The sequence below is a fragment of the Oncorhynchus mykiss genome, chromosome 9, assembly GCF_057628025.1.
Source record: "Oncorhynchus mykiss isolate SJ-2025 chromosome 9, ASM5762802v1, whole genome shotgun sequence".
NCBI classification, from domain to species: domain Eukaryota; kingdom Metazoa; phylum Chordata; class Actinopteri; order Salmoniformes; family Salmonidae; genus Oncorhynchus; species Oncorhynchus mykiss.
In genome coordinates this window covers 16,311,274-16,337,483 of record NC_143030.1, presented here as the reverse complement: position 1 = coordinate 16,337,483, position 26,210 = coordinate 16,311,274, and the positions used below count along the sequence as shown (strand labels likewise).

General features: G+C 44.9%; 1 protein-coding gene across 2 annotated transcripts in view; it reads right to left on the bottom strand.

The window, feature by feature from the left end:
- The window catches only part of LOC110531519 (calsequestrin-1), a 33,391-nt gene extending 22,604 nt beyond the window's left edge, over nucleotides 1–10,787 (bottom strand). For both annotated transcript variants that reach the window (XM_036989198.2, XM_036989199.2), the window contains exon 1: nucleotides 10,374–10,787. In XM_036989198.2, the coding sequence (XP_036845093.2) occupies nucleotides 10,374–10,610 (237 nt within the window). In that variant the 5' untranslated portion in view covers nucleotides 10,611–10,787. The remainder of the gene's footprint in view (nucleotides 1–10,373) is intronic.
- Nucleotides 10,788–26,210: the final 15,423 nt, after the last annotated feature.

Sequence of the window (26,210 nt, the reverse complement as noted above, 5' to 3'; positions counted from 1 at the left end):
CAGCAAGTGAAAACCATGACAACGTACACTTCCCCACTTTTGCCTCTCCCTCTAGTTCCGATCTATAAAGCAAGAAATAAAATAACTTTAAACTTTAACCAGGTTTTTTGCTCCCCTGTCTTTCAGTGTGTGTGTGTGTGTGTGTGTGTGTGTGTGTGTGTGTGTGTGTGTGTGTGTGTGCTTTCCCGGCCTTAACATTACCTCTCCTATGAATAAGATATAAAAATACATTCCAACATTCAGTACGCCTACAGAGAGGGAGGAGGGTCATTCATTAATCATTAGGCACAACACGAAGTACAGACTATTATAACACAACAGCAACGTGTGTATGCCTCTTCTCTAAGCCTCCCAGTAGAAACACAATGGAACAACAGTGTGTCACGTTGCCTGTCGCTTGTGACTAAATCTGGGAACGACAACCTCAACGAGGTCAAATCCACCTCAAAGGAACACAACAGTGATCATCCACCTCATAGAAGCACAATAAACAGACCCGCATAGAAGCACAATAACAGGAATGTATTCTCTTTGAGACATTAAAGAGATTCCAAGGCTTTGATGTCCCACATTCTTCTGAATTCCACCTCCGATTCTACATATGATGTTCAGACAGCAATGATGAGGCCCAAAAATTTCCTGAATGATTCTAGAATGAAACTCTATTCCAGTGCACACAGCATAAGTTAATTATAGAGCTCAGCAACCTAGTAGTCACAACTATCAACTGTACCATACTGTAATCTCCAGAAGGGGGCAGATTCAGTGCAAACCCACACAGGAAATAGTGAGAAACAAGAAGGGGATGTAATAAAACTAAAAGACAGTGATAGCACCCAAATCATCTCTGATACAAGACCACTCAGAAGAACTTCCTAGCTTAAATACGTGGGCCTAAACAGACTAGATAGGCTAGACTGGGGGAAGTGTTAAAGGGTGAAATGTCAGTGTCATTGGGTAAATTTAGCCCGACATAGACAGAGAGAAAGCAGCCGGCCGGCCGCTTCAACAGGGACTATTTTGGCAAGGCTTTGGGGACTTGCTGACAAGTACAGTATCAAACCCGCATAGCTGTCTGCTACAGGCTGCAGCTAGCCAACGCTGCAGAATCAGTGAGTGTGTGTGTGTGTGTGTGTGTGTGTGTGTGTGTGTGTGTGTGTGTGTGTGTGTGTGTGTGTGTGTGTGTGTGTGTGTGTGTGTGTGTGTGTGTGTGTGTGTGTGTGTGTGTGTGTGTGTGTTTTGCCAGAATCTGGGGATAGGAGTCTGATTATCTGATAGGTTAGAAAACTGCTGTGTGCTGTAGTGTAGGGGGAAAACAGACTGTTGCTGGGATGGAAGAAGATGGAGACTGCGTAAGGGCCTGACACCAATATCCTGTTGTTTTTTGTAGCAATGACCAAATAAATCGCTAGGACTGGGGTGTAGCCTAGAGGGTTCTATCTGGAACCAAAAAGGGTTCTACCTAGAACCAAAAAGGGTTATCCTGTTGGGACAGCCGAATAACCCTTTTGGAGCCTTTTTGTCTAAGAGGATCTGTAGAGAAGAATGGAAGAAACTCCCCAAATACAGGTGTGCCAGGCTTGTAGCGTCATAACCAAGAAGACTAGAGGTTGTAATCGCTGCCAAAGGTCATTCAATAAAGTACTGAGTAAAGTGTGATATTGTGTGATAAAATGTGATATTTCAGTTGTTTTTTTAAAATACATTTCTAGAAACATGTTTTCACTTTGTCACTATGGGGTAGTATGTGTAGATTGAAAAAAAATATGATTTAATACATTTTAGAATAAGTCTGTAACGTAACAAAATTTGGAAAAAGTGAAGGGGTCTGAATACTTTACGGAATGCACAGTAAACACATCGTTCTATGACTGACAGTAACCTTCTATACCATGCAACCTATTTAGGTCACACTTATTTAGATAGTCCCCCATAGATGATCTACAGACGTTCATACCATCAACAAACTGACAAACTGCATATCTACTGTTAGAGTCGTGTTCAGAGTTAGAGTATACACACATATCTTTTTATGACTCATAGGCTGCGTTTACACAGGACGCCCAATTATGATGTTAATTTTTCATCAATTGGTCTTTTGACCAATCAGATCAGCTCTGAAAAAAGATCTGATGTAAAACGATCTGATGTGATTGGTCAAAAGACCAATTGGTAGAAATAATATCAGAACTGGGCTGCCTGTGTTAACGCAGGCATAGTAACCTATGCCATGTACAGTACCTACTTAATCCTAGATATTTTGGACACAGCCTGACTCTCATGCAAAAGTATATTCATGTCACATTAAATGTCTCTGACATCATATGCTGTATACATTACATATACCCACGCAAATGCATAGTCATCCGAATGATTGATGTGCAATAAATCTCTCTAGTGCAGAGTCCGTCTTGCTCAGAAAGGTGTACAGTAACAGCATCAAAGGTAGGATATTTGTCCACATGTTTTCCCATACCTCTCCTGTATATTACACATTTCTAGACCTGGGTTCAAATACTATTTTCAACTACTTTAGCTGCACATGATTGAGCTTGCCTGTCGCAGAGGAAACAATAGAATAGTCCCGCAAACACTCAATGTTTTTGATTTTGAATAGTATTTGAACTCAGGTCTGGAAATTATTAATATCCTAGAAAGGTGTGGAAACGCAGTAGAATCAACATTGGGTAAGAGATGTCTCACACACACACACACACACACACATACACACAAACACACAAACACACACACAAGGAGAAACTGTAGTTGTTGAAGTTCTAGATTGTGCTTATTCTAAATAACAGGATGTGCATAAAGTTGTTTCCCTCCTGTCACATGTTGTCACGTGGGGGTGAATCAAACACACTCTCACACACACACACACACACTGAGAAAAAGAAAGAAATCTCTGTGTGAATGTATTCTTCAATCCCCGTGACATCATACCCCAACCATTGGAGCTGTGAGATGATGACGGAATGTGTCCTCCTAACTTGGATGTGTCTCAATAACTTAAATAGCTTCCTCTCCTCGCGCCCTTTCCTCGAAGACTAGGGCCATCTTTAGAACCAGGAGTTTGTCATGACCAGAATAAACTCTACAGGATATAGCCTAGCGTTTCCCTCTCAGTTCATGCCTGATGACACTGCCCACTGGGCACAGACGTCATTTCAACGTCTAGTTTTGATTTACATTTGGATGAGTTGTCAACTAATGTGAATTCAAAGTGAAATCAACAACAATTTGTCTTTTTTTTGTTGGGTAAAAAAAAATGAAATTCCCTTATTTTGATGACATTTTGCAAATCCAATCAGTTTTCCATGATGATTCAATGTCATCAAATAGATTTTTTGTTGTTGAAATTACATGGAAACAACATTGATTCTGCCAATTTTTGCCCAGTGGGTCTGTTGCAGTCAGGGTCAGAGTTAAAGAGGCTATGGTCTTCTAGCCGGCTGGCTGGCTGTGGTCTCCAGTCTGGCTGATTGGCACAGAGTCGCCAGGCTTTGGAAAATCCTTTCAACGAGCTCCTAATTCATTCACTCATTAACTAAGCTTATGATCTGGACCTGGTCCACGTTGTGCTGTTGATCTGTTAATTCCAAAGTGTCATCAGAGGAAAGGTATGTATGGACTGTAACAGTCAGGAAATAGAGAGCAGGACTGAAAGAAAAGTTTGATTATCACTTTTCAGAACAAGGAACAGAGTATAGGAAATGCAAACTATGACACACAAGAACACTGCACAACTTAACCATAGGCTGCTTCATCCTTTGTAGCATTTTAATTGTCCCCAAATGTTCTACTCAGCTCTAAAACGTTTTTACATTTCTTAGTTAGTAGCAGTAAGGCTTGCATAACATCGTTACTCTCGTGAGAACTTGCAGTAATCAAAGTCTGAAGCTTCTTGTTGTTCCCGCTGCTGCCTAATGAACAAGCAGTGATTATGTTATTTTGCATAAACGGCATGGCCCCCCATGAAGAGTGACACGGTTGCCATGATGACAGTCTGACCTTTCAACTCCATACTACAGAGATCGTCTACTCCACAAGGTACTGTAGAAGATGTGGCTAGTCATGCAAGGAAGATGTGTAGACGAACAAGGTAATGTGGTATTGTCCATGGGTGGCCGATAGTGGCTGTGGATGTCCACTGTGTGTTCAACTAGTGCAACTGATCTGGACAATAATTAGTTGAACTAAATATGTTTGCGCTGTGCTGGAGCAAAAGCCTGCACTCACTGCAGCCTGTTGATGCCGCAATACTCTACTAATGTTTGCAGAGTAGGGACTGTGAGCTCACTGTTTGCTGGGTAGGTGCTGCGAGTTCACTGTTTATAGGGTAGGCGCTGTGAGTTCACTGCTTATAGGGTAGGCGCTGTATGTTCACTGTTTACAGGTTAGGGACTGTGAGCTCACTGTTTATAGGGTAGGGACAGTAAGCCCACTGTTTGCAGGCTATCTCAGTCCATATCTCAATCCATGTCCCAAAGGAGGGTTAAAACTACACTGCAGTTTGAAACCAGAGACAAAGTTAAATACAGTATCACGTGTGAACTCATGTACCATTTATTTTTCATACAAACTATAAAGTACATTTATCTTTTCAAAGACATAGACCCATAAAACCTATAGCTGCCCGCTGTCCCTTAGTGTCCCACTTCATGTTAGGCCAGGTCAGTCCTGTTCCATAGAAGAGATAAAACTACACCCTAACTTAACCCAAGGAAACTTCAGTATCATGTGGACCTTACTACAGTGGATGCATCTCTTCTTCACTCTATTCCCCTCTTTTCAAAGCCATTGAGCCATAAAAGCCTAACTGCCCACTGTCCCCCTTCTATGACATGAAGAACCAGATGTCCTGCTGCCCCCTTTAGCCAGTATCCCATTCAGCCTATGAGGTTGACCCTTGACCTTTCTGCTTCGAGTACATTCCTAGATGCATAAATCAAGGCACTCCTCAGGCTTTGGGTTACAGTATTCCTTTACTGACCAGACCTCGACCACTCTCTGTCTCCCCACCTTAGATACATGGTATAGACCTAGCTCGCAGTCCCTACCCTGCAAACAGTGGTAGAGCAATGGTGCCCAATATTGGCTATGTAGGTCCAAGGAGCGTTAGTCAGACAACGACTGAAAAGTCACTGTAAAGTTTGTTGCAGAGTTATCTGATGTCTGGTATACCAACATTCTTCATGTTCTTCTTCTTGGGTATAACCCTGAGGTCTGGTCAACATAACAGCTTTAGAGTCCCATAGTGAAACTGAAAGTACACTGAAAAACCATGTTGTAGGCTACTTAGGTACTTTACTATGCTTAGGTGCCTTAGCGAGGACTCAGCATATTAAGTCTTTAACTTTGGATGCAATCCTGTGAGATTTGGATGTGTATACCCAGCAGACATATTGCACCGTTAAAATACCCTGACAGGCAGACATAGATACTTTCAGGGTAGAATGTTACAAATTCAAGTACAGCTACCCCTAACCTAACCACTGGGTAAAAACTGGTTGAATCAATGTTGTTTCCCACGTCATTTCAACCAAATCAATCAATGTGACGACGTTGCCTCAATGTGGCATTTTGTCTTATCTTTACCCAACTACACAGAATCCACCATAGTGTAGTGTGCTAAACTGTCATGAGTCACTGACAAATATATTCTCTATAGAATACCACATAGCTACCACTTCCCTAGGCATAATGTAGTGTAGAAATGCTAGCTCACCAGTACTACACATAGTGCAGCAATGCTACACATTCTCAATAGAATCCACCATGGAGCCAACCAGTTCCCTATGACTTAAGGTAGTAATGCTAGCTTAGCTTACATTAGTCATTGTTGTTCGAGCCTATTAAAGTACAGCAATGCTAGCTAGCATGAGTCACTGTTGTTAGGCCTAGTGCAGCAATGCTAGCTTTTCCAAGCATGAGTGATTGTTAGCTAGCATGAGTCGATGTTGTTAGGCCTGGTGCAGCGATGTTAGCTAGCATGAGTCACTGTCGTTATGCCTCGAGCAGAAATGCTAGCTTTTGTTAGCATGAGTCATTGGCGTTTGAGCCTATTACAGTACAGCAATTATAGCTAGCATGAGTCAATGTTGTTAGGCCTACTGCAGCAGTCACTGACTGACTCAAGTTAAGACACATCTCCATAGTGAACAAACAGCTGCGATCTGGAACCATTTATAGTAGGCTCGGTACTTTCATTGAGAACAAAGAACTCTCTCTATTCTTCTCTCTCGCTCCCTCTCACTATCAGCATTTCTCATTCAGGATTGTTATAATCACACCTCATGAACACAAACTGCACACATACAGTGCCTTGCGAAAGTATTCGGTCCCCTTGAACTTTGCGACCTTTTGCCACATCTCAGGCTTCAAACATAAAGATATAAAACTGTATTTTTTTGTGAAGAATCAACAACAAGTGGGACACAATCATGAAGTGGAACGACATTTATTGGATATTTCAAACTTTTTGAACAAATCAAAAACTGAAAAATTGGGCGTGCAAAATTATTCAGTCCCCTTACTTTCAGTGCAGCAAACTCTCTCCAGAAGTTCAGTGAGGATCTCTGAATGATCCAATGTTGACCTAAATGACTAATGATGATAAATACAATCCACCTGTGTGTAATCAAGTCTCCGTATAAATGCACCTGCACTGTGATAGTCTCAGAGGTCCGTTAAAAGCGCAGAGAGCATCATGAAGAACAAGGAACACACCAGGCAGGTCCGAGATACTGTTGTGAAGAAGTTTAAAGCCGGATTTGGATACAAAAAGATTTCCCAAGCTTTAAACATCCCAAGGAGCACTGTGCAAGCGATAATATTGAAATGGAAGGAGTATCAGACCACGCACATCTACCAAGACCTGGCCGTCCCTCTAAACTTTCAGCTCATACAAGGAGAAGACTGATCAGAGATGCAGCCAAGAGGCCCATGATCACGCTGGATGAACTGCAGAGATCTACAGCTGAGGTGGGAGACTCTGTCCATAGGACAACAATCAGTCGTATATTGCACAAATCTGGCCTTTATGGAAGAGTGGCAAGAAGAAAGACATTTCTTAAAGATATCCATAAAAAGTGTTGTTTAAAGTTTGCCACAAGCCACCTGGGAGACACACCAAACATGTGGAAGAAGGTGCTCTGGTCAGATAAAACCAAAATTGAACTTTTTGGCAACAATGCAAGATGTTATGTTTGGTGTGAAAGCAACACAGCTGAACACACCATCCCCACTGTCAAACATGGTGGTGGCAGCATCATGGTTTGGGCCTGCTTTTCTTCAGCAGGGACAGAGAAGATGGTTAAAATTGATGGGAAGATGGATGTAGCCAAATACAGGACCATTCTGGAAGTTAACCTGATGGAGTCTGCAAAAGACCTGAGACTGGGACGGAGATTTGTCTTCCAACAAGACAATGATCCAAAACATAAAGCAAAATCTACAATGGAATGGTTCAAAAATAAACATATCCAGGTGTTAGAATGGCCAAGTCAAAGTCCAGACCTGAATCCAATCGAGAATCTGTGGAAAGAACTGAAAACTGCTGTTCACAAATGCTCTCCATCCAACCTCACTGAGCTCGAGCTGTTTTGCAAGGAGGAATGGGAAAAAATTTCAGTCTCTCGATGTGCAAAACTGATAGAGACATACCCCAAGCGACTTACAGCTGTAATCGCAGCAAAAGGTGACGCTACAAAGTATTAACTTAAGGGGGCTGAATAATTTTGCTCGCCCAATTTTTCAGTTTTTGATTTGTTAAAAAAGTTTGAAATATCCAATAAATGTCGTTCAACTTCATGATTGTGTCCCACTTGTTGTTGATTCTTCACAAAAAAATACAGTTTTATATCTTTATGTTTGAAGCCTGAAATGTGGCAAAAGGTCGCAAAGTTCAAGGGGGCCGAAAACTTTCGCAAGGCACTGTATGAACACTGATACTCTCCCACACCCAAATCATCCTCAAGCAACATCATATACTCCTCAACATCATATCAACCCCAAAACCGATACGCCCAAACACATATAGAAATAGCATCTTCCTCTCAGTGGTCTTGTTTTTCAACCCAGAGAGATACACTATAACCTGACTCCAGCAGGGTTAGAGGGGTGACAGACCAGGATGACTCTCGCTAGCATTTTGACCTTTGATCTCTCTGAGAAGAAGATGCTGAAGGTGTCGTTCGCGACAGCCACACTTAGACGAGGATGGTTCAGTCTCGGGCGGCAGTAAAACCAGGGGTCCTATTTGCTATGGACACAAGAGGACATATTTGCGATCTCGTACACATGGAGAGTCACACTACCTGTCTTAACTGTCAGTGTTTCTGGTGTGTCTCTCGTTCTCTCTCTCTTTATCTCTCACTTAGCAGTCTTAACAGTTAACCTCTAGACTACCAATTCAATAAGCTTTTCACATAAACACTGCTTTTGAATCCAGACACTGTCACAACCTCAACAACAACGCTAAATCTAAAGAAAGAAACAAGCCTCAACAAAAATGATGTAATGTGGCTAGACTGCTGTAATTTGTATCTAACGGTTAAATCAATCGTATCCACGCTGAGCCTCTTTATGGTTTTGGGATATCCATGAGGAGACAGCAGTTTCAGAAGTCTGATCAACACAGTTAGAGCTAGATAGAGAACATTAAATTACACATCTTATGCTACTCATCTGTCCAATAGCATTACAAGACATCACACAGACGAAGAGAAAACATATGAAATGTTCCCAGCTATGAAATGTGTCAGAGCATGTCACACAACCTAAACCACCATGAAAAACCATTCCTCTGATCAATATCTTGAGATTGTAGGGTCTTCACTGCAATAAAACCAATAACATATTTTTCTATTGGGTCCATCAATTGGGTTCTATTGGGTTCATCATCAATTAATAATGAATGAATCCCATTTGGTAGTAATGACCTGCTATTTTCAGTATTTATTTTAGACCCCTGAGAGCTAGTTACCGATTGGCTAGGAGTCCGCAGTATGAAAATAGGGGTCTAGCTACTCAACAACTCCTCACACTCGCAAACATGCTCAACTCAGGCACATTCACCCAGTCCACCGATCATATCCAAAGCGTGATAGGTACAAAAACAATGATTTAAGACACTAACCTGAGAGCAAGCATTGTGTGTTATGGCACATAAAGAGCAGATAATTTTTAAAACCAGGCAAGTCAGTTAAGAACAAATTCTTGTTTACAATGACAGCCTAGGAACAGTAGGTTAACTGCCTTGTTCATGGGCAGAACAAGCTATTTTTACCTTAACAGCTTGGGGATTTGAGCCACCAACCTTTCAGTTACTGGCCCAACACTCTAACCACTAGGCTACCTGCCACCTTGCAGTTAGAGCTATGAGATATGCTCTCTCTCTCCCCAGAGGCCTTCTTCCTAACCACGTCACCCCTTTCCAGAGCAATTTAGAGTCGTGGTTTACAGATAGCCCTACTCTAGACCTGGAAGAAGACACTGTCAGTCTCTGAGTATGAGTGCAAATCTAGGATCAGTGTTTCCTTTTTAATTACAACGAATAAGATTAAATGGATGGGGGGGGTCCTGATCCTAGATTAGCAATCCTACTCTGACGATTGATACATACAGCCCCAGGTCCCTCATGTCCATGTAATTGATTAGGATCTAAAAAACTGACCCTAGATCCAACTCTGAGACGACTGATGCATACAGCCCCAGGTTTAGCCTGGTCTGCTGTGCACATTCTAACCAGGTTAGAATGACTTGGGATAGACAATAGACTTGGTAAAGACTGATCGACGCAGCTATTTTCAGCATCTCTCAGCATTTAGTCTTCTCCCCTGCCATCTTGTCTCCCCTCTCTCTCCTCCTCTCTTCCCTCAATATCTTCTGGCTTGATGATGCTGACTTCCTGGGATGTACCTACAGCTCCACTGATGCCGTGTGTCTCTCCCTCATTGTTGCCCCTCCTTCAATTCTCTCATTCCTCGGCTTCCTTACATCCACTCTCCCACCCTTCAACTTCTTGTCTGTACCTCTCTAGGACCGACCTCCTGCATCTCCCTCATTCCTCCACCCTCAACCCTTCATCCCTCCATACCCTTTTCCCCTCATCCCTCCACTTCGTCATGCTGTCCCAACACCTACCTACAGGGTCATGTCCTCCATCTCACTCATCCTCACATCCCTCCATCCACTCTGTGCCTCTACAACCCTTATTCCCCTCATCCCTCCGATTGTTCATGCTCCTTGGGACACACCTTGAGGGCCAACTCCATCTCAAAGACTCTTAACTGTTCCCTCACTACCTCACTCATCCTCTCAATCCACCCACCCTCCATCTTTCCATTCATTCCCTTTATAGGACCTACCTCCAGGGCGAGTTCCTCCATCTCAAAAGCTTTCTGGGCGTTTTTGTTGTTCTCCACATGTGAATGGTAGTAGATCACCATCACATCGTACTTCTTCATCACAGATTTGTAATTCTTAGCGTTGAGATCATGGACGCGGTCTTTCCCATCATACTCAGGGATCTCCAGACCCTTCTCCCCCCAGGACAGGGACCCCAAGGAGAGCAGGGCCCCCAGAAACACCCAACCCCACTTCATGGTTCCAGGTTATTGTTGGTTCCCGACACTCAAGTCTCCCACGACTCGGACGTCAATGGATGAATTGTTTAATGTTTCGTAAAAAAAAATATATATATATGTTTTACGTTGTTCCTAAAATACACAAAACACTACACCCAGGAACAAGGTCCACTTCGTTTCGACGCCGGCCAGAGAGGAGCAGGTCGGAGTGTTGAATCCCCCTTTTAAAAAAATGGCGCGTGGGCTTAGACGCTACTGGCCAGGGGGGTGAGGGAGGGGAGTGGTTCCAATAACGAGAGTGAGTTGGAGAGAGAGAGAAGCAGGCTGAAGACCCAGGGAGAGTTGACCGCTGAAAAGTAGGGAGAGAAAGTAGAAGGGGGGGGTCTTACTGACGAGGGGTTTGGGGGGTTTAGAAAATAGCAAATGGGTGGACACGTGGGAGGGGCTATCTTAGGGCCACCTGTTGGATGCCATGGCTACGGAGCGAGAAGAGAGAGAGACATACCTAGTGTCAGGGAGGGGAGAAGGTATGGGTGACAGAGAGAGGGAGGATTCCATTCCCATATTAAGTTTTGTAGAGGTCCCTGACCATGCCTAAAAATACTGACACCGAAGGTGTGAGCATTCACAAGATGGCCACCATTGAATTCTGAGGGTTGATGAGCTATGAGATTGGGTTGATGGAGGTGTACTGTAGAGACATATTGAGAGCGTCATATAATCATCAACATTCATAATTATTATTTTTTTTACCTTTATTTAAGTAGGCAAGACAGTTAAGAACAAATTCTTATTTACAATGACAGCAGGGGTAGAATGACAGATTTTTACCTTGTCAGCTAAGGGATTCGATCCAGCAACCTTTCAGTTACTGGCCCAATGCTTTAAGCACTAGGCTACCTGCCACCCCTGATAATATCCTGAAACTAATACTCTGTGCCATAGAACCTGTTGAAATAGATACAGTTGCATACTGTTGCCTGCATACTGTGTTCTGCCAGTGCAGTCCTTAGCTAGCTAGCTAGCTAGCTAGCAGGCAGGCAGGCAGGCAGACAGACAGACAGACAGACAGACAGACAGACAGACAGACAGACAGACAGACAGACAGACAGACAGACAGACAGACAGACAGACAGACAGACAGACAGGGCACAGATTCTATAGAACAGAGTACAGGGCACATAGTTATGGTGATATCCCCTATGAACAATTTTAAGAATATCAATAACCCAATATCCCTTGATGGACTACAAGATAAATATTTTAATGGCCATTTTGCGACTGTGGTTATTATATTTGCTCAAACCTGGCAAACCTGTCAGTGAAGAAAGGTACTGCGAGAGCGAGAGAGAGAGAGAGAGAGAGAGAGATCAACATCCAGAAAAGAGCCGTTAAATTCCACAACCACATAAATGGAAGCGATTCCCAAACCTTCCATAACAAAGCCATCGCCTACAGAGAGATGAACCTAGAGAAGAGCAAGCTGGTCAATGGGCTCTCTCACAAACAAAAACTAACCCCACAGAGCCCCAGGACAGCAACACAATTAGAGCCAACCAAATCATGAGAAAACAAAAAGAGAATTACTTGACACATTGGAAAGAATAAAAAAAAACTGAGCAAACTAGAATGCTATTTGGCCCTAAACAGAGAGTACACAGTGGCAGAATACCTGACCACTGTGACTGACCCAAACTTAAGGAAAGCTTTGACTATGTACAGACTCACTGAGCATAGCCTTGCTATTGAGAAAGGCCGCTGTAGGCATACCTGGCTCTCAAGAGAAGACAGACTATGTGCACACTGCACACAAAATGAAAACTGAGCTGCACTTCCTAACCTCCTGCTAAATGCATGACCATATAGAGACACACATTTCCCTCAGATTACACAGATCCACAAAGAATTAAAAAACAAACCCGATTATGATAAACTCCCATATCTACTGGGTGAAATACCACAGTGTGCCATCACAGCAGCAAGATTTGTGCCCGGTTGAAACAAGAAAAGGGCAACCAGTGAAGAACAAACACCATTGTAAGTACAGCCCAAATGTATGTTTATTTATTTTCCCTTTTGCACTTTAACCATTTGCACATCGTTATGACACTGTAAATATACATAATGACATTTGTCATGGAACTTCTGTGACTGTAATGTTGACTGTTAATTTTTATTGTTTATTTCACCTTTGTTTATTATCTACTTCACTTGCTTTGGCAATGTTAACATATGTTTCCCATGCCAATAAAGCCACTTGATTTGAATTGAATTGAAAGAGAGAGCTGAAGCCAGAGCGAGAGACAGTAAGAAAAAGGGGAGAGCTAAAAAGAGAGAGGGAGCATGTCAGATATTAGTTTACAGAGAGAGAAAGCCTAACGTTTCCATTTTTTTTTAGCTTTGGCTGACTGTGACATATGTTTGCTAGTTTTGCGTGTGTGTCTGCATGCAACACTATATTAGTGAGTGTATATATATTTAGGGGCTTGGAGAGCCAGAGAGAGAGAGAGAGAGGGGTATTTACACTAGAGCTGGGATGATAAAGCGGAAATTTGAGAAGGAAGGAGAGCTAAAGAGGGAGAGCTTGTCAGATATTAGTTTACAAAGTGAAACAGGAGAGGAGAGTTATTAATAATGGTGTAACCTGACCTCTCCTGACCTCTCCTGCACTCTCCTGCAGTTTAGGCCTATTTAGATCCCAGGCCAAGAGGGTGCAGGAAGATGGTACTGTTGGTATCGGGTAGGTAACTATAGCAAGGTTGGCGGAACATCTGTTTTATTGGTGGTGAGTGTACGAGAGAGAGAGAGAGAGAGAGAGAGAGAGAGAGAGAGAGAGAGAAAGAGAGAGAGAGCGAGAGATAGGCAGACTGGGTGTGTGTCGACCAAGCCTGTGTGCATGTGTGCTTGTGGTGTGTGTGTGTGTGCGTGCGTGTGTGTGTGCATGCGTGCATGTGTTAGGGGTGTGTGTACTAGGACCCCCCCCCCTCCAGGATATGACGACCACCGACAGATAGCGTGTACTGTATTGCACCTCAGTGGACAACAGCACCCTCACCTGGCCGTAGCAGTAATGGCACCAAACCTGTTGAACCCCCATCACTATGATTCACATCACACCTGCTTTGCACATATCTACAACCCCAGGAGGTTGGTGGCACCTTAATTGCGGAGCATGGGCTCATGGTAATGGCTGCAGCAGAATCAGTACAATGGTACTGATGCCATTCCATTTGTGCCGTTCCAGACATTATTATGAGCCGTCCTCCCTGCAGCAACCTCCACTAGTTGTTTACTCCAGGGATATGTCCACTTCTACTGTTCAAAAGTTTGGGGTCACTTAGAAATGTCCATTAAAATAACATAAAATTGATCAGAAAAACAATGTTGTAAATGACTATTGTAGCTGGAAACGGCAGATTGTTAATGGAATATGTACATAGGCGTACAGAGGCCCATTATCAACAACCATCACTCCTGTGTTCCAATGGTACGTTGTATGAGCTAATCCAAGATTGTCATTTTAAAAGGCTAATTGATCATTAGAAAACCCTTTTGAAATTATGTTAGCAGAGCTGAAAACTGTTTTGCTGATTAAAGAAGCAATAAAAATGGCCTTCTTTAGACTAGTTGAGTATCTGGAGCATCAACATTTGTGGGTTCGATTACCGGCAAGAAACAAATACCTTTCTTCTGAAACTCGTAGGTTTATTCTTGTTCTAAGAAATGAAGGCTATTTAATGCGAGAAATTGCCATGAAACTGAAGATCTCGTACAAGGCTGTGTACTATTCTCTTCACAGAACAGCGCAAACTGCCTATAACCAGAATAGAAAGAGTGGGAGGCCCCGGGGCACAACTGAGCAAGAGGACAAGTACATTGCAGTGTCCAGTTTGAGAAACAGACGCCTCAAAAGTCCTCAACTGGCAGCTTCATTAAATAGTACCCGCAAAACACCAGTATCAAAGTCAACAGTGAAGAGGCGACTCCGGGATTCTGGACTGCAGTTTCTTGGAAATAACTCGCATGGAATAGCCTTAATTTCTCAGAACAAGAATAGACTGACAAGTTTCAGAAGAAAGTTCTTTGTTTCTGGCCATTTTGAGCCTGTAATCAAACCCACAAATGCTGATACTCCAGATAGTCAACTAGTCTAAAGAAGGCCAGTTTTATTGCTTCTTTAATAAGCAAAACAGTTTTCAGCTGTGCTAACATACTTGCAAAAGGGTTTTATAATCATTAATTAGCCTTTTAAAATGACAAACTTGGATTAGCTAATACAACGTAGATTTTCCATTTAAAAAATCTGCCATTTCCAGCTACAATAGTCATTTACAACATTAACAATGTCCACGCTGTATTTCTGATCAATTTGATGTTATTTTAATGCTTTTCTTTCAAAAACAAGGACATTTCTATGTGACACCAAACGTTTGAACGGTAGTGTACATACATTGTTTTAAATGGAACTTGGACTGGTCACACAATAGAACTTACACATCAGAATCAAAGTTGTTGCCCTCAGCAGCCTCCACCGGTCTACGCAGATACGTAATAGGATAATATTACTGCATCTTAATGTCCAAAACAAAATCTAGCAATTTCTGTTTGGCCTCTGAAGCTAAGCGGGGTCGGTCCTGGTCAGTCCCTGGATGGGAGACCAGATGTAGCTGGAAGTGGTGAAAAAAGTCACAGGTGGGGAAATTATTTTTCACATTAGGGAAAAACATGTGAAAAATGTAACCGTGTGTCTGACTCGTGAAAATATCAAATGTGAATTTCTTTTTTTTTCTTTTACATGTGACATTCTTCACATTTACTTGTTCATGTTGTTTTTTCTAAGGGTCTCTCTAAAACCAATTGTATTGCTTTTCTCTTATTTTCCTTTTTCTTTCTTTCTCTACTCTCTCTCTCGCTCTCTCTCTCTCAGTTCCCACCATGCATCTGGTCTGAGGGAGGTGACATTATGTACAGTACATATCATACTGTGCATTTCACAAGGCTTGATTTAGAAGAACCGATTACATGCAATCACTTATTGAAGGGATACATGAGATGATGAAAACCTCCTCTTTAGTAGACCTGGTGTACTTGCATGATTAGTGATATGACACTAACACATATGTGTAAACTAACACCTTCTTTGTTTAAGGAAGTGAGATCCTCCAATCACGGTGGAAACAGCACACACACAATTTACAATGTAAATCTTGATGGGGCAAACTGACCAACATTTTTTACAATGATTACATTTCTCTAAAACAGGCTAAAGGCTACATGTGCACCACCAAATCAGAGTAGTAGAATAAAGTATGAGGGGAAATGTTATGGTGAGTGAATGAGGACCCAAAAGCGAACTAACTTAAACAGAGCTTCTTTAATAACCAAACATAGGTAGGCTCAGATAGACCGGCAGATTCCGACAGGACAGGACAAGGTTACAGCAAACATGACGATAGTCTGGCTCAGGCATGAAACACAACAAACAAGAATCCGACAAGGACAGGAACAGAAACAGAGAGAGATATAGGGACCTAATCAGAGGGAAAAAGGGAACAGGTGGGAAACGGGGTGAATGGGTAGTTAGAGGAGACAAGGAACAGCTGGGGGAAAGCGGGGGAGAAAAGGTAACCTAACAACGACCAGCAGAGGGAGACAGGGTGAAGGGAAAGGACAGAGACAAGACACAACATGACAGTACATGACAGTACCCCCCCACTCACCGAGCGCCTCCTGGCGCACTCGAGGAGGAAACCTGGCGGCAACGGAGGAAATCCTCGATCAGCGCACGGTCCAGCACGTCCCGAGAGGGAACCCAACTCCTCTCCTCAGGACCGTACCCCTCCCAATCTACGAGGTACTGGTGACCACGGCCCCGAGGACGCATGTCCAAAATTCTACGGACCCTGTAGATGGGTGCGCCCTCGACAAGGATGGGGGGGGGGGGGGAGACGAGCGGGGGCGCGAAGGACGGGCTTGATGCAGGAGACATGGAAGACCGGGTGGACGCGACGAAGGTATCGCGGAAGAAGAAGTCGAACTGCGACAGGATTAATGACCCGAGAAATACGGAACGGACCAATGAACCGCGGGGTCAACTTGCGAGAAGCCGTCTTAAGGGGAAGGTTCTGAGTGGAGAGCCAAACTCTCTGACCGCGACAATATCTAGGACTCTTAGTTCTACGCTTATTAGCAGCCCTCACAGTCTGCGTCCTATAACGGCAAAGTGCAGACCTGACCCTCTTCCAGGTGCGCTCGCAACGTTGGACAAAAGCCTGAGCGGAGGGGACGCTGGACTCGGCGAACTGAGATGAGAACAGCGGAGGCTGGTACCCGAGGCTACTCTGAAAAGGAGATAGCCCGGTCGCAGACGAAGGAAGCGAGTTGTGGGCGTATTCTGCCCAGGGGAGCTGTTCTGACCAAGACGCAGGGTTACGAAAAGAAAGACTGCGTAAGATGCGACCAATAGTCTGATTGGCCCGTTCTGCTTGACCGTTAGACTGGGGGTGAAAGCCGGAAGAGAGACTGACGGAAGCCCCAATCAAACGGCAAAACTCCCTCCAAAATTGAGACGTGAATTGCGGACCTCTGTCCGAAACGACGTCTGACGGAAGGCCATGAATTCTGAAAACATTCTCGATGATGATTTGTGCCGTCTCTTTAGCAGAAGGAAGCTTAGCAAGGGGAATGAAATGAGCCGCCTTAGAGAACCTATCGACAACCGTAAGAATAACAGTCTTCCCCGCTGACGAAGGCAGTCCGGTGACAAAATCTAAGGCGATGTGAGACCACGGTCGAGAGGGAATAGGAAGCGGCCTGAGACGGCCGGCAGGAGGAGAGTTACCGGACTTAGTCTGTGCGCAGACCGAACAAGCAGCCACGAAACGACGCGTGTCATGCTCCCGGGTGGGCCACCAAAAACGCTGGCGAATGGAAGCAAGCGTACCCCGAACGCCAGGGTGGCCGGCTAACTTGGCAGAGTGAGCCCACTGAAGAACGGCCAGACGAGTAGGAACGGGAACGAAAAGAAGGTTCCTAGGACAAGCGCGCGGCGACGGAGTGTGAGTGAGCGCTTGTTTTACCTGCCTCTCAATTCCCCAGACAGTCAACCCGACAACACGCCCCTCAGGGAGAATCCCCTCGGGGTCAGTGGAGGCTACTGAAGAACTGAAGAGACGAGACAAAGCATCAGGCTTGGTGTTCTTAGAGCCCGGACGATAAGAAATCACGAACTCGAAACGAGCGAAAAACAGCGCCCAACGCGCCTGACGCGCATTAAGTCGTTTGGCAGAACGGATGTACTCAAGGTTCCTATGGTCAGTCCAAACGACAAAAGGAACGGTCGCCCCCTCCAACCACTGTCGTCATTCGCCTAGGGCTAACCGGATGGCGAGCAGTTCGCGGTTACCCACATCATAGTTACGTTCCGACGGCGACAGGCGATGAGAAAAATACGCGCATGGGTGGACCTTGTCGTCAGAGAGGGAGCGCTGAGAAAGGATGGCTCCCACGCCCACCTCTGACGCGTCAACCTCGACAACGAACTGTCTAGAGACGTCAGGTGTAACAAGGATAGGAGCGGATGTAAAACGATTCTTGAGGAGATCAAAAGCTCCCTGGGCGGAAACGGACCACTTAAAGCACGTCTTGACAGAAGTAAGGGCTGTGAGAGGAGCTGCCACCTGACCGAAATTACGGATGAAACGACGATAGAAGTTCGCGAAGCCGAGAAAGCGCTGCAGCTCGACGCGTGACTTAGGGACGGGCCAATCAATGACAGCTTGGACCTTAGCGGGATCCATCTTAATGCCTTCAGCGGAAATAACAGAACCGAGAAATGTGACGGAGGAGGCATGAAAAGTGCACTTCTCAGCCTTCACAAAAAGACAATTCTCTAAAAGGCGCTGGAGGACACGTCGAACGTGCTGAACATGAATCTGGAGTGACGGTGAAAAAATCAGGATATCGTCAAGGTAAACGAAAACAAAGATGTTCAGCATGTCTCTCAGGACATCATTGACTAATGCCTGAAAGACAGCTGGAGCGTTAGCGAGGCCGAAAGGAAGAACCCGGTATTCAAAGTGCCCTAACGGAGTGTTAAACGCCGTCTTCCACTCATCCCCCTCCCTGATGCGCACGAGATGGTAAGCGTTACGAAGGTCCAACTTAGTGAAAAACCTGGCTCCCTGCAGGATCTCGAAGGCTGAAGACATAAGAGGAAGCGGATAACGATTCTTCACTGTTATGTCATTCAGCCCTCGATAATCTATGCAGGGGCGCAGAGACCCGTCCTTCTTCTTGACAAAAAAAAACCCCGCTCCGGCGGGAGAGGAGGAGGGGACTATGGTACCGGCGTCAAGAGCTACAGACAAATAATCTTCGAGAGCCTTACGTTCGGGAGCCGACAGAGAGTATAGTCTACCCCGGGGGGGGTGGTTCCCGGAAGGAGATCAATACTACAATCATACGACCGGTGTGGAGGAAGAGAGGTGGCCCTGGACCGACTGAACACCGTGCGCAGATCGTGATATTCCTCCGGCACCCCTGTCAAATCACCTGGCTCCTCCTGTGAAGAAGAGACAGAGGAAACAGGAGGGATAGCAGACATTAAACATTTCACATGACAAGAGACGTTCCAGGAGAGGATAGAATTACTAGACCAATTAATGGAAGGATTATGACAAACTAGCCAGGGATGGCCCAAAACAACAGGTGTAAAAGGTGAACGAAAAATTAAAAAAGAAATGGTTTCACTATGATTACCAGAAACAGTGAGGGTTAAAGGTAGCGTCTCACGCTGAATCCTGGGGAGAGGACTACCATCCAGGGCGAACAAGGCCGTGGGCTCCTTTAACTGTCTGAGAGGAATGTTCCCGAGCCCAGGTCTCGTCCATAAAACAGCCCTCCGCCCCAGAGTCTATTAAGGCACTGCAGGAAGCTGACGAACCGGTCCAGCGTAGATGGACCGACAAGGTAGTGCAGGATCTTGAAGGAGAGACAGGAGTAGTAGCGCTCACCAGTAGCCCTCCGCTTACTGACGAGCTCTGGCCTTTTACTGGACATGAAGTGACAAAATGACCAGCGGAACCGCAATAGAGACAGAGGCGGTTGGTGATTCTCCGTTCCCTCTCCTTAGTCGAGATGCGGATACCTCCCAGCTGCATGGGCTCAGCACCCGAGCCGGCAGAGGAAGATGGTAGTGATGCGGAGAGGGAGGCGACGGAGAGCGCGAGCTCCTTTCCACGAGCTCGGTGACGAAGATCAACCCGTCGCTCAATGCGAATAGCGAGTTCAATCAAGGAATCCACGCTGGAAGGAACCTCCCGGGAGAGAATCTCATCCTTTACCTCTGCGCGGAAACCCTCCAGAAGACGAGCGAGCAAGGCCGGCTCGTTCCAGCCACTGGAGACAGCAAGAGTGCGAAACTCAATAGAGTAGTCTGTTATGGATCGATTGCCTTGACATAGGGAAGACAGGGCCCTGGAAGCCTCCTCCCCAAAAACAGATCGATCAAAAACCCGTATCATCTCCTCCTTAAAGTCTTGATACTGGTTAGTACACTCAGCCCTTGCCTCCCAGATTGCCGTGCCCCACTCACGAGCCCGTCCAATAAGGAGAGATATGACGTAGGCGACACGAGCAGTGCTCCTGGAGTAAGTGTTGGGCTGGAGAGAAAACACAATATCACACTGGGTGAGGAACGAGCGGCATTCAGTGGGCTCCCCAGAGTAACACGGCGGGTTATTGATTCTGGGCTCCGGAGATTCGAAAGCCCTGGAAGTGGCCAGTGGATCGAGGCGGAGATGGTGAACCTGTTCTGTGAGGTTGGAGACTTGGGTGGCCAGGGTCTCAACGGCATGTCGAGCAGCAGACACTTCCTGCTCGTGTCTGCCTAGCATCGCTCCCTGGATCCCGACGGCTGAGTGGAGAGGATCCGAAGTCGCTGGGTCCATTCTTGGTCGGATTCTTCTGTTATGGTGAGTGAATGAGGACCCAAAAGCGAACTAACTTAAACAGAGCTTCTTTAATAACCAAACATAGGTAGGCTCAGATAGACCGGCAGATTCCGACAGGACAGGACATGGTTACAGCAAACATGACGATAGTCTGGCTCAGGCATGAAACACAACAAACAATAATCCGACAAGGACAGGAACAGAAACAGAGAGAGATATAGGGACCTAATCAGAGGGAAAAAGGGAACAGGTGGGAAACGGGGTGAATGGGTAGTTAGAGGAGACAAGGAACAGCTGGGGGAAAGCGGGGGAGAAAAGGTAACCTAACAACGACCAGCAGAGGGAGACAGGGTGAAGGGAAAGGACAGAGACAAGACACAACATGACAGTACATGACAGGAAAGGGACCAGATACTAGGGTGAGGCACATGGGCTTCTAACATCTTACTACACAACATGCACTTAGTATTACTGTCTTAGCTACAGTATAGACTCCTCCCTGTCATATTGCATCATTTATGCAGCAGCATACAATACATGGACTCACCTTGTGGTGCTGTGCTCACATGAACAGGAAGTTGGCATGGCGGTCCTTCTTGTGGGCAAATTTAGTCATCAAACTTTGCCATCAAAGTCTGGCATTCTCTTGATTTATGGTGCTTTCAAGACAACTGGGAACTCTGAAAAAAAAACAAGTTTTAATCATGACGTCAGTGATCTTCAGGTCGGAGCTCTAGAAAGAGCCCCAAGTTTCCAACTTGGAATTCCGAGTTGGATGACCGTTCAAAATGTTTGTTTTTTTCCCGAGTAAGTAATCGTTTTTTTCAGAGTTCCCAGTTGTCTTGAACTCACTGAAGTCTGAGATTTCCCCGTTCCAATTTTCCTGCCCTGAATGTCGGGTCGCCACTGCATACATACATACATACATTAATACATATCTATGAGAAAATTTTAATCATTATGAGGCAAATGTAAATTGTCTCTCTGACTTGTATTGCCCATTCACCCTCTAAATGGCATGTCTAAATTATCTCAAGCCTTGAAAATCATTCTTTAACCTGTCTCCTACCCTTCATTTATACTGATTGAAGTGGATTTAGGAAGTGACATCAATAAGGGATCATAGCTTTCACCTGGATTCACCTGGTCAGTCTGTGTCATGGAAAGAGCAGGTGTTCTTAATGTTATGTGCACTCAGTGTATATTCACACACATGCTCAAACACACAAACATTTGCATAGACGCAAGCTCAAAAATGCTTCTGTGTGCTCACACACATAGATAGAGACAAACACACACACACCTTTCCGAACATTCCCTTCCATATTGATGTTGGCTTGAACCTGAGCTCCATCAGATCATTAAACCCTCATACACTCTCTCCTTTTCCTACCATTAGATCTCCATAACCTGCTCTAAAATCTAACAGGAACACAGTGTATAACATACCAAACACATACACACAAACATTCCCTGCTGGGACTGTAATGGCCCTAGTACCTGCTCCCCCTCTGCAGCTCGCCCACAGTCCGTATGTTAGTCTAAACGTTGCTAAGCTGTGTGTGTGTGTGTGTGTGTGTGTCTTTCCCCTCTGCTGTGAGCTCACCAAATGGGTTTGGGAAACCTGTGCCAGCCTTTTACACTGGTGTCCAGGCAACCAGGATTGGCTGAGAAGTGTGTGGGTAAGACACACAAACACACACGTCAGCCTGAGGAGTATTACTTTGACATTTTAGAGAGATTTTGAAAAGGGTATTGCGTGTGAAGGAACACAAATGATTTTGTATGCTTTGTATTGTTATCAAAATCACTATTATTCAATACGCCTTCTATTGGCTTTACTCATATCCGACCTGGATCCAAATACTATTTAGGACATTTCAAATACTTTTTTGTGCTTGATTGAGCTTGCCTGGTTTAATTGACCAATACAATAGGCCCCAAACTGCTAATCCTGTTCACCTGGCACTCCAGGCATGCTAGACCAAACACTGAAAGTATTTCAAATATTTACAATAGTATTTGAACCCATGTCTGACACATATTGGCATTTCAGGATGACAAGAAGATGACAATGTGTAGCCACTGTTTGCATCCCAAAAGGCACCCTAGAGTACCCTTGCCCATAGGGAATAGGGTGCCATTTGGGACAAAGCAAGTGTAAAAATGGAAGGATTCTTTGACAGTTTGTTAACGACTCAGGGTCATGCTGCTTGGTAACTGCAGAACCTTACAGAATGTCAAAATCTAAACTCAAAGTGTGTGTGTGTGTTTTACACACTCTCTCTGTCTCTTTCTCTCTATCCACACACACTAAAGAGCTGTATCTGAGGCAGATGGTGCTTCAACCAAAGAGCAATACAGAGGCCCTTTCTTTTTGTTTATCTTAATTCTCTGTTTATCTTGTTCTGTGGAAAACAACTTTGTCCAATTAGTCACTTCAGTTCCTGAAATTGTAATTGCTTTCCTTTAGTCTACATGACCTTGAATCAACTTGATGCAGCCCTTTTATAGTCAAAAAACATACTGTAGGCCTACTGTAACAACCTCTTCATTGTTTTTGTAAATTGTTACAAAGTCAATCAAACGGATCACAAAGAAACAGAACATTAATTTAATCCGCTCTAGTTTTGCAACCCGCCATTACTGTTCTTCTCCCTGACCCACACTGAAACTGCAACCATTTTGGATCTTCTCCCTCCAGCTGTGCCACACTGAAAATGCAGCCATTTTGGATCTTCTCCCTCCAGCTGTGCCACACTGAAAATGCAGCCATTTTGGATCTTCTCCCTCCACCTGCACCACACTGAAAATGCAGCCATTTTGGATATTTTCCCTCCAGCTGTGCCACACTGAAAATGCAGCCATTTTGGATCTTCTCCCTCCACCTGCACCACACTGAAAATGCAGCCATTTTGGAAATTTCCATCCCCCTGCACCACACTGAAACTGCAGCCATTTGGGAACTTCTCCCTCCACCTGCAACACACTGAAACTGCAGCCATTTGGGAACTTCTCCCTCCACCTGCAACACACTGAAAATGCAGCCATTTGGGAACTTCTCCCTCCACCTGCAACACACTGAAACTGCAACCATTTTGGATACAGATGAATGAGGTAAAAGCTGTAGCTCAGCAGGGGTTCTGTGCTACAGTTGCCAGGGCCTAGTAGCTGCTTAATCGGGTCTGTAATTACAGCGTGGCTTCCAGTCACAGCCCCCGGGGGAGGGGCCTAATTAACGAGCTTCTGGTAATATATACTAATTAGTGTTGCCGTTAGTGTCCCACTCGGGTCTTAGGCCGGTTCTGTGTGGCACCCTATTCTCTATATAGTGCACTACTTTTGACCAGAGCCCTGAGAGCCCCAGGTCAGAAGTACTGCACTATAAAGAGAATAGGGTGCCCTGTGACCTGGCCTCGTCGACTCTCACGCAGCACTGGGGAGAACACAAATTGGTGTTGCTGCATGGCTATGAGACACTCAGGGTCCCATCCAGTTAGTTAGAACGTTTTGCTATGTTTTCTAGCTGTGCATTCTGAATAACACATTCTCTCTGAATAAGGCTGGATAAATTCCGCCTACCGAACATGGTCTCCCAGGGTTTTAAGCAGAAAAGGTCAACTCAAAAAGCTGAAGTACCTCAGAAGGTAATCCAGGAGCAGGGTTGCCTTTCCAGCCACTGCACTGGAACACACATCTCTAAGTACTAACTAGATGTCAATATTAAGCGCTCTTTACTTCCTTATGCTTGTTATTGACGTCCAATTAGTACTTAGCGACGTGTGTTGGCCAGCATGTACTAAGAGACACGCACGTGCACACGTATGCACACACACACACACACACACGCACACACACACACACACACGCACACACACACACACACACACACACACACACACACACACACACACACACACACACACACACACACACACACGACTGTCCAGTCTCTAATCAGGGCTGTCAGATCAGTGTCAGACAGGAAAAAAGAGAGTGGTTTAAAACAAGAGAAAGAGCAAGAGTTAAAAGGAGAGAGGGGCAGAATGACTCCGCATTTTCACTTTTTGTCTTTTCTGTCGACTCCACCCCCACAACAAGCGTTCCTTTCAGCGACATCACAGCCAGTGGTCAGGGAGAGGACACACACACAGACGCTCTCTCTCTGTCCTTCTCCTTCTCCCTGTCTCTCTCTGTCCTTCTCCTTCTCCCTGTCTCTCTCTTGCTGGCCTTCTCCTTCTCACAGTCTCTCTCTCTCTCTGTCCTTCTCCTTCCCCCTGTCTCTCTCTATCTCTCCTTCTCCCTGTCTCTCTCTGTCCTTCTCCTTCTCCCTGTCTCTCTCTCTGTCCTTCTCCTTCTCCCTGTCTCTCTCTCCTTCTCCCTGTTTCTCTCTCTGTCCTTCTCCTTCTCCCTGTCTCTCTCTGTCCTTCTCCTTCTCCCTGTCTCTCTCTGTCCTACTCCTTCTCCCTGTCTCTCTCTCTGTCCTTCTCCTTCTCCCTGTCTCTCTCTGTCCTTCTCCTTCTCTCTGTCCTTCTCCTTCTCCCTGTCTCTCTCTCCTTCTCCCTGTCTCTCTCTCTGTCCTTCTCCTTCTCCCTGTCTCTCTCTGTCCTTCTCCTTCTCCCTGTCTCTCTCTGTCCTTCTCCTTCTCCCTGTCTCTCTCTGTCCTTCTCCTTCTCCCTGTCTCTCTCTCTGTCCTTCTCCTTCTCCCTGTCTCTCTCTGTCCTTCTCCTTCTCCCTGTCTCTCTCTGTCCTTCTCCTCCCTCTCTCTCTCTCTCTCTCTCTCTCTCTCTCTCTCTCTCTCTCCCTCCTTCTCCATCTCTCTCTTCTTCTCCCTGTCTCTTTCTCTCCTTCTCGCTCCATCAGATGACTAGCAGAAATGTGTTTAGGCTGTATTGTACAGGCTGCTCTCAGAATCCACAATAACAAAGCTACTTTTGTATCTACAACAGTAAATCTTTGTCTTTATAAATTAAAAACATATATATTTATCTCCTCTATCTCTCCTACTAATCATTTAGTTTTATCTTTGTATCTAATATTTCTTCCTTACTTTCCCTTCCTTTGTTCTCAAATGGCCTTGATAAGCATAGCTCCTAAGGGAGGGTTGTTTTTGAAGAGTTCCTCTGTGTGTGTGTGTGTGTGTGTGTGTGTGTGTGTGTGTGTGTGTTCGTCTCTGATAGTCACTTCTTCTTCTCCCTAAATGAGTTGATCTTGTGATGGGAAATGAGAACTTCCCTTTTAGACTTTCTCCTGGGTGTGAACACACAAACACACACACACACACAAACAAACAGACACCCACCGCACTATGCAAAACAAACATGCTCTCTCACACATAATACACACACACACACACACAAAACAGACACACACACACACACACACACACACACACACACACACACACACAAAGACAGAAACAAGCACACACAAAGACAAACAGACACACACACAGACAGGGCCTTGTTTCCTAGTGTGTTCTATATCTCGACCCAGGAACATGCAGTCCCTGTAAACACAATCCAGACCAGACAGGGAGAGCCAACACAGCACTCCAAATGCACTTAAAAAACACACATTTGCATACATGCAAACACACTAACAAACACATATGGATTCACACGCAAGTATGTACACATATCTGTGCATGTGCATAAACTCACAC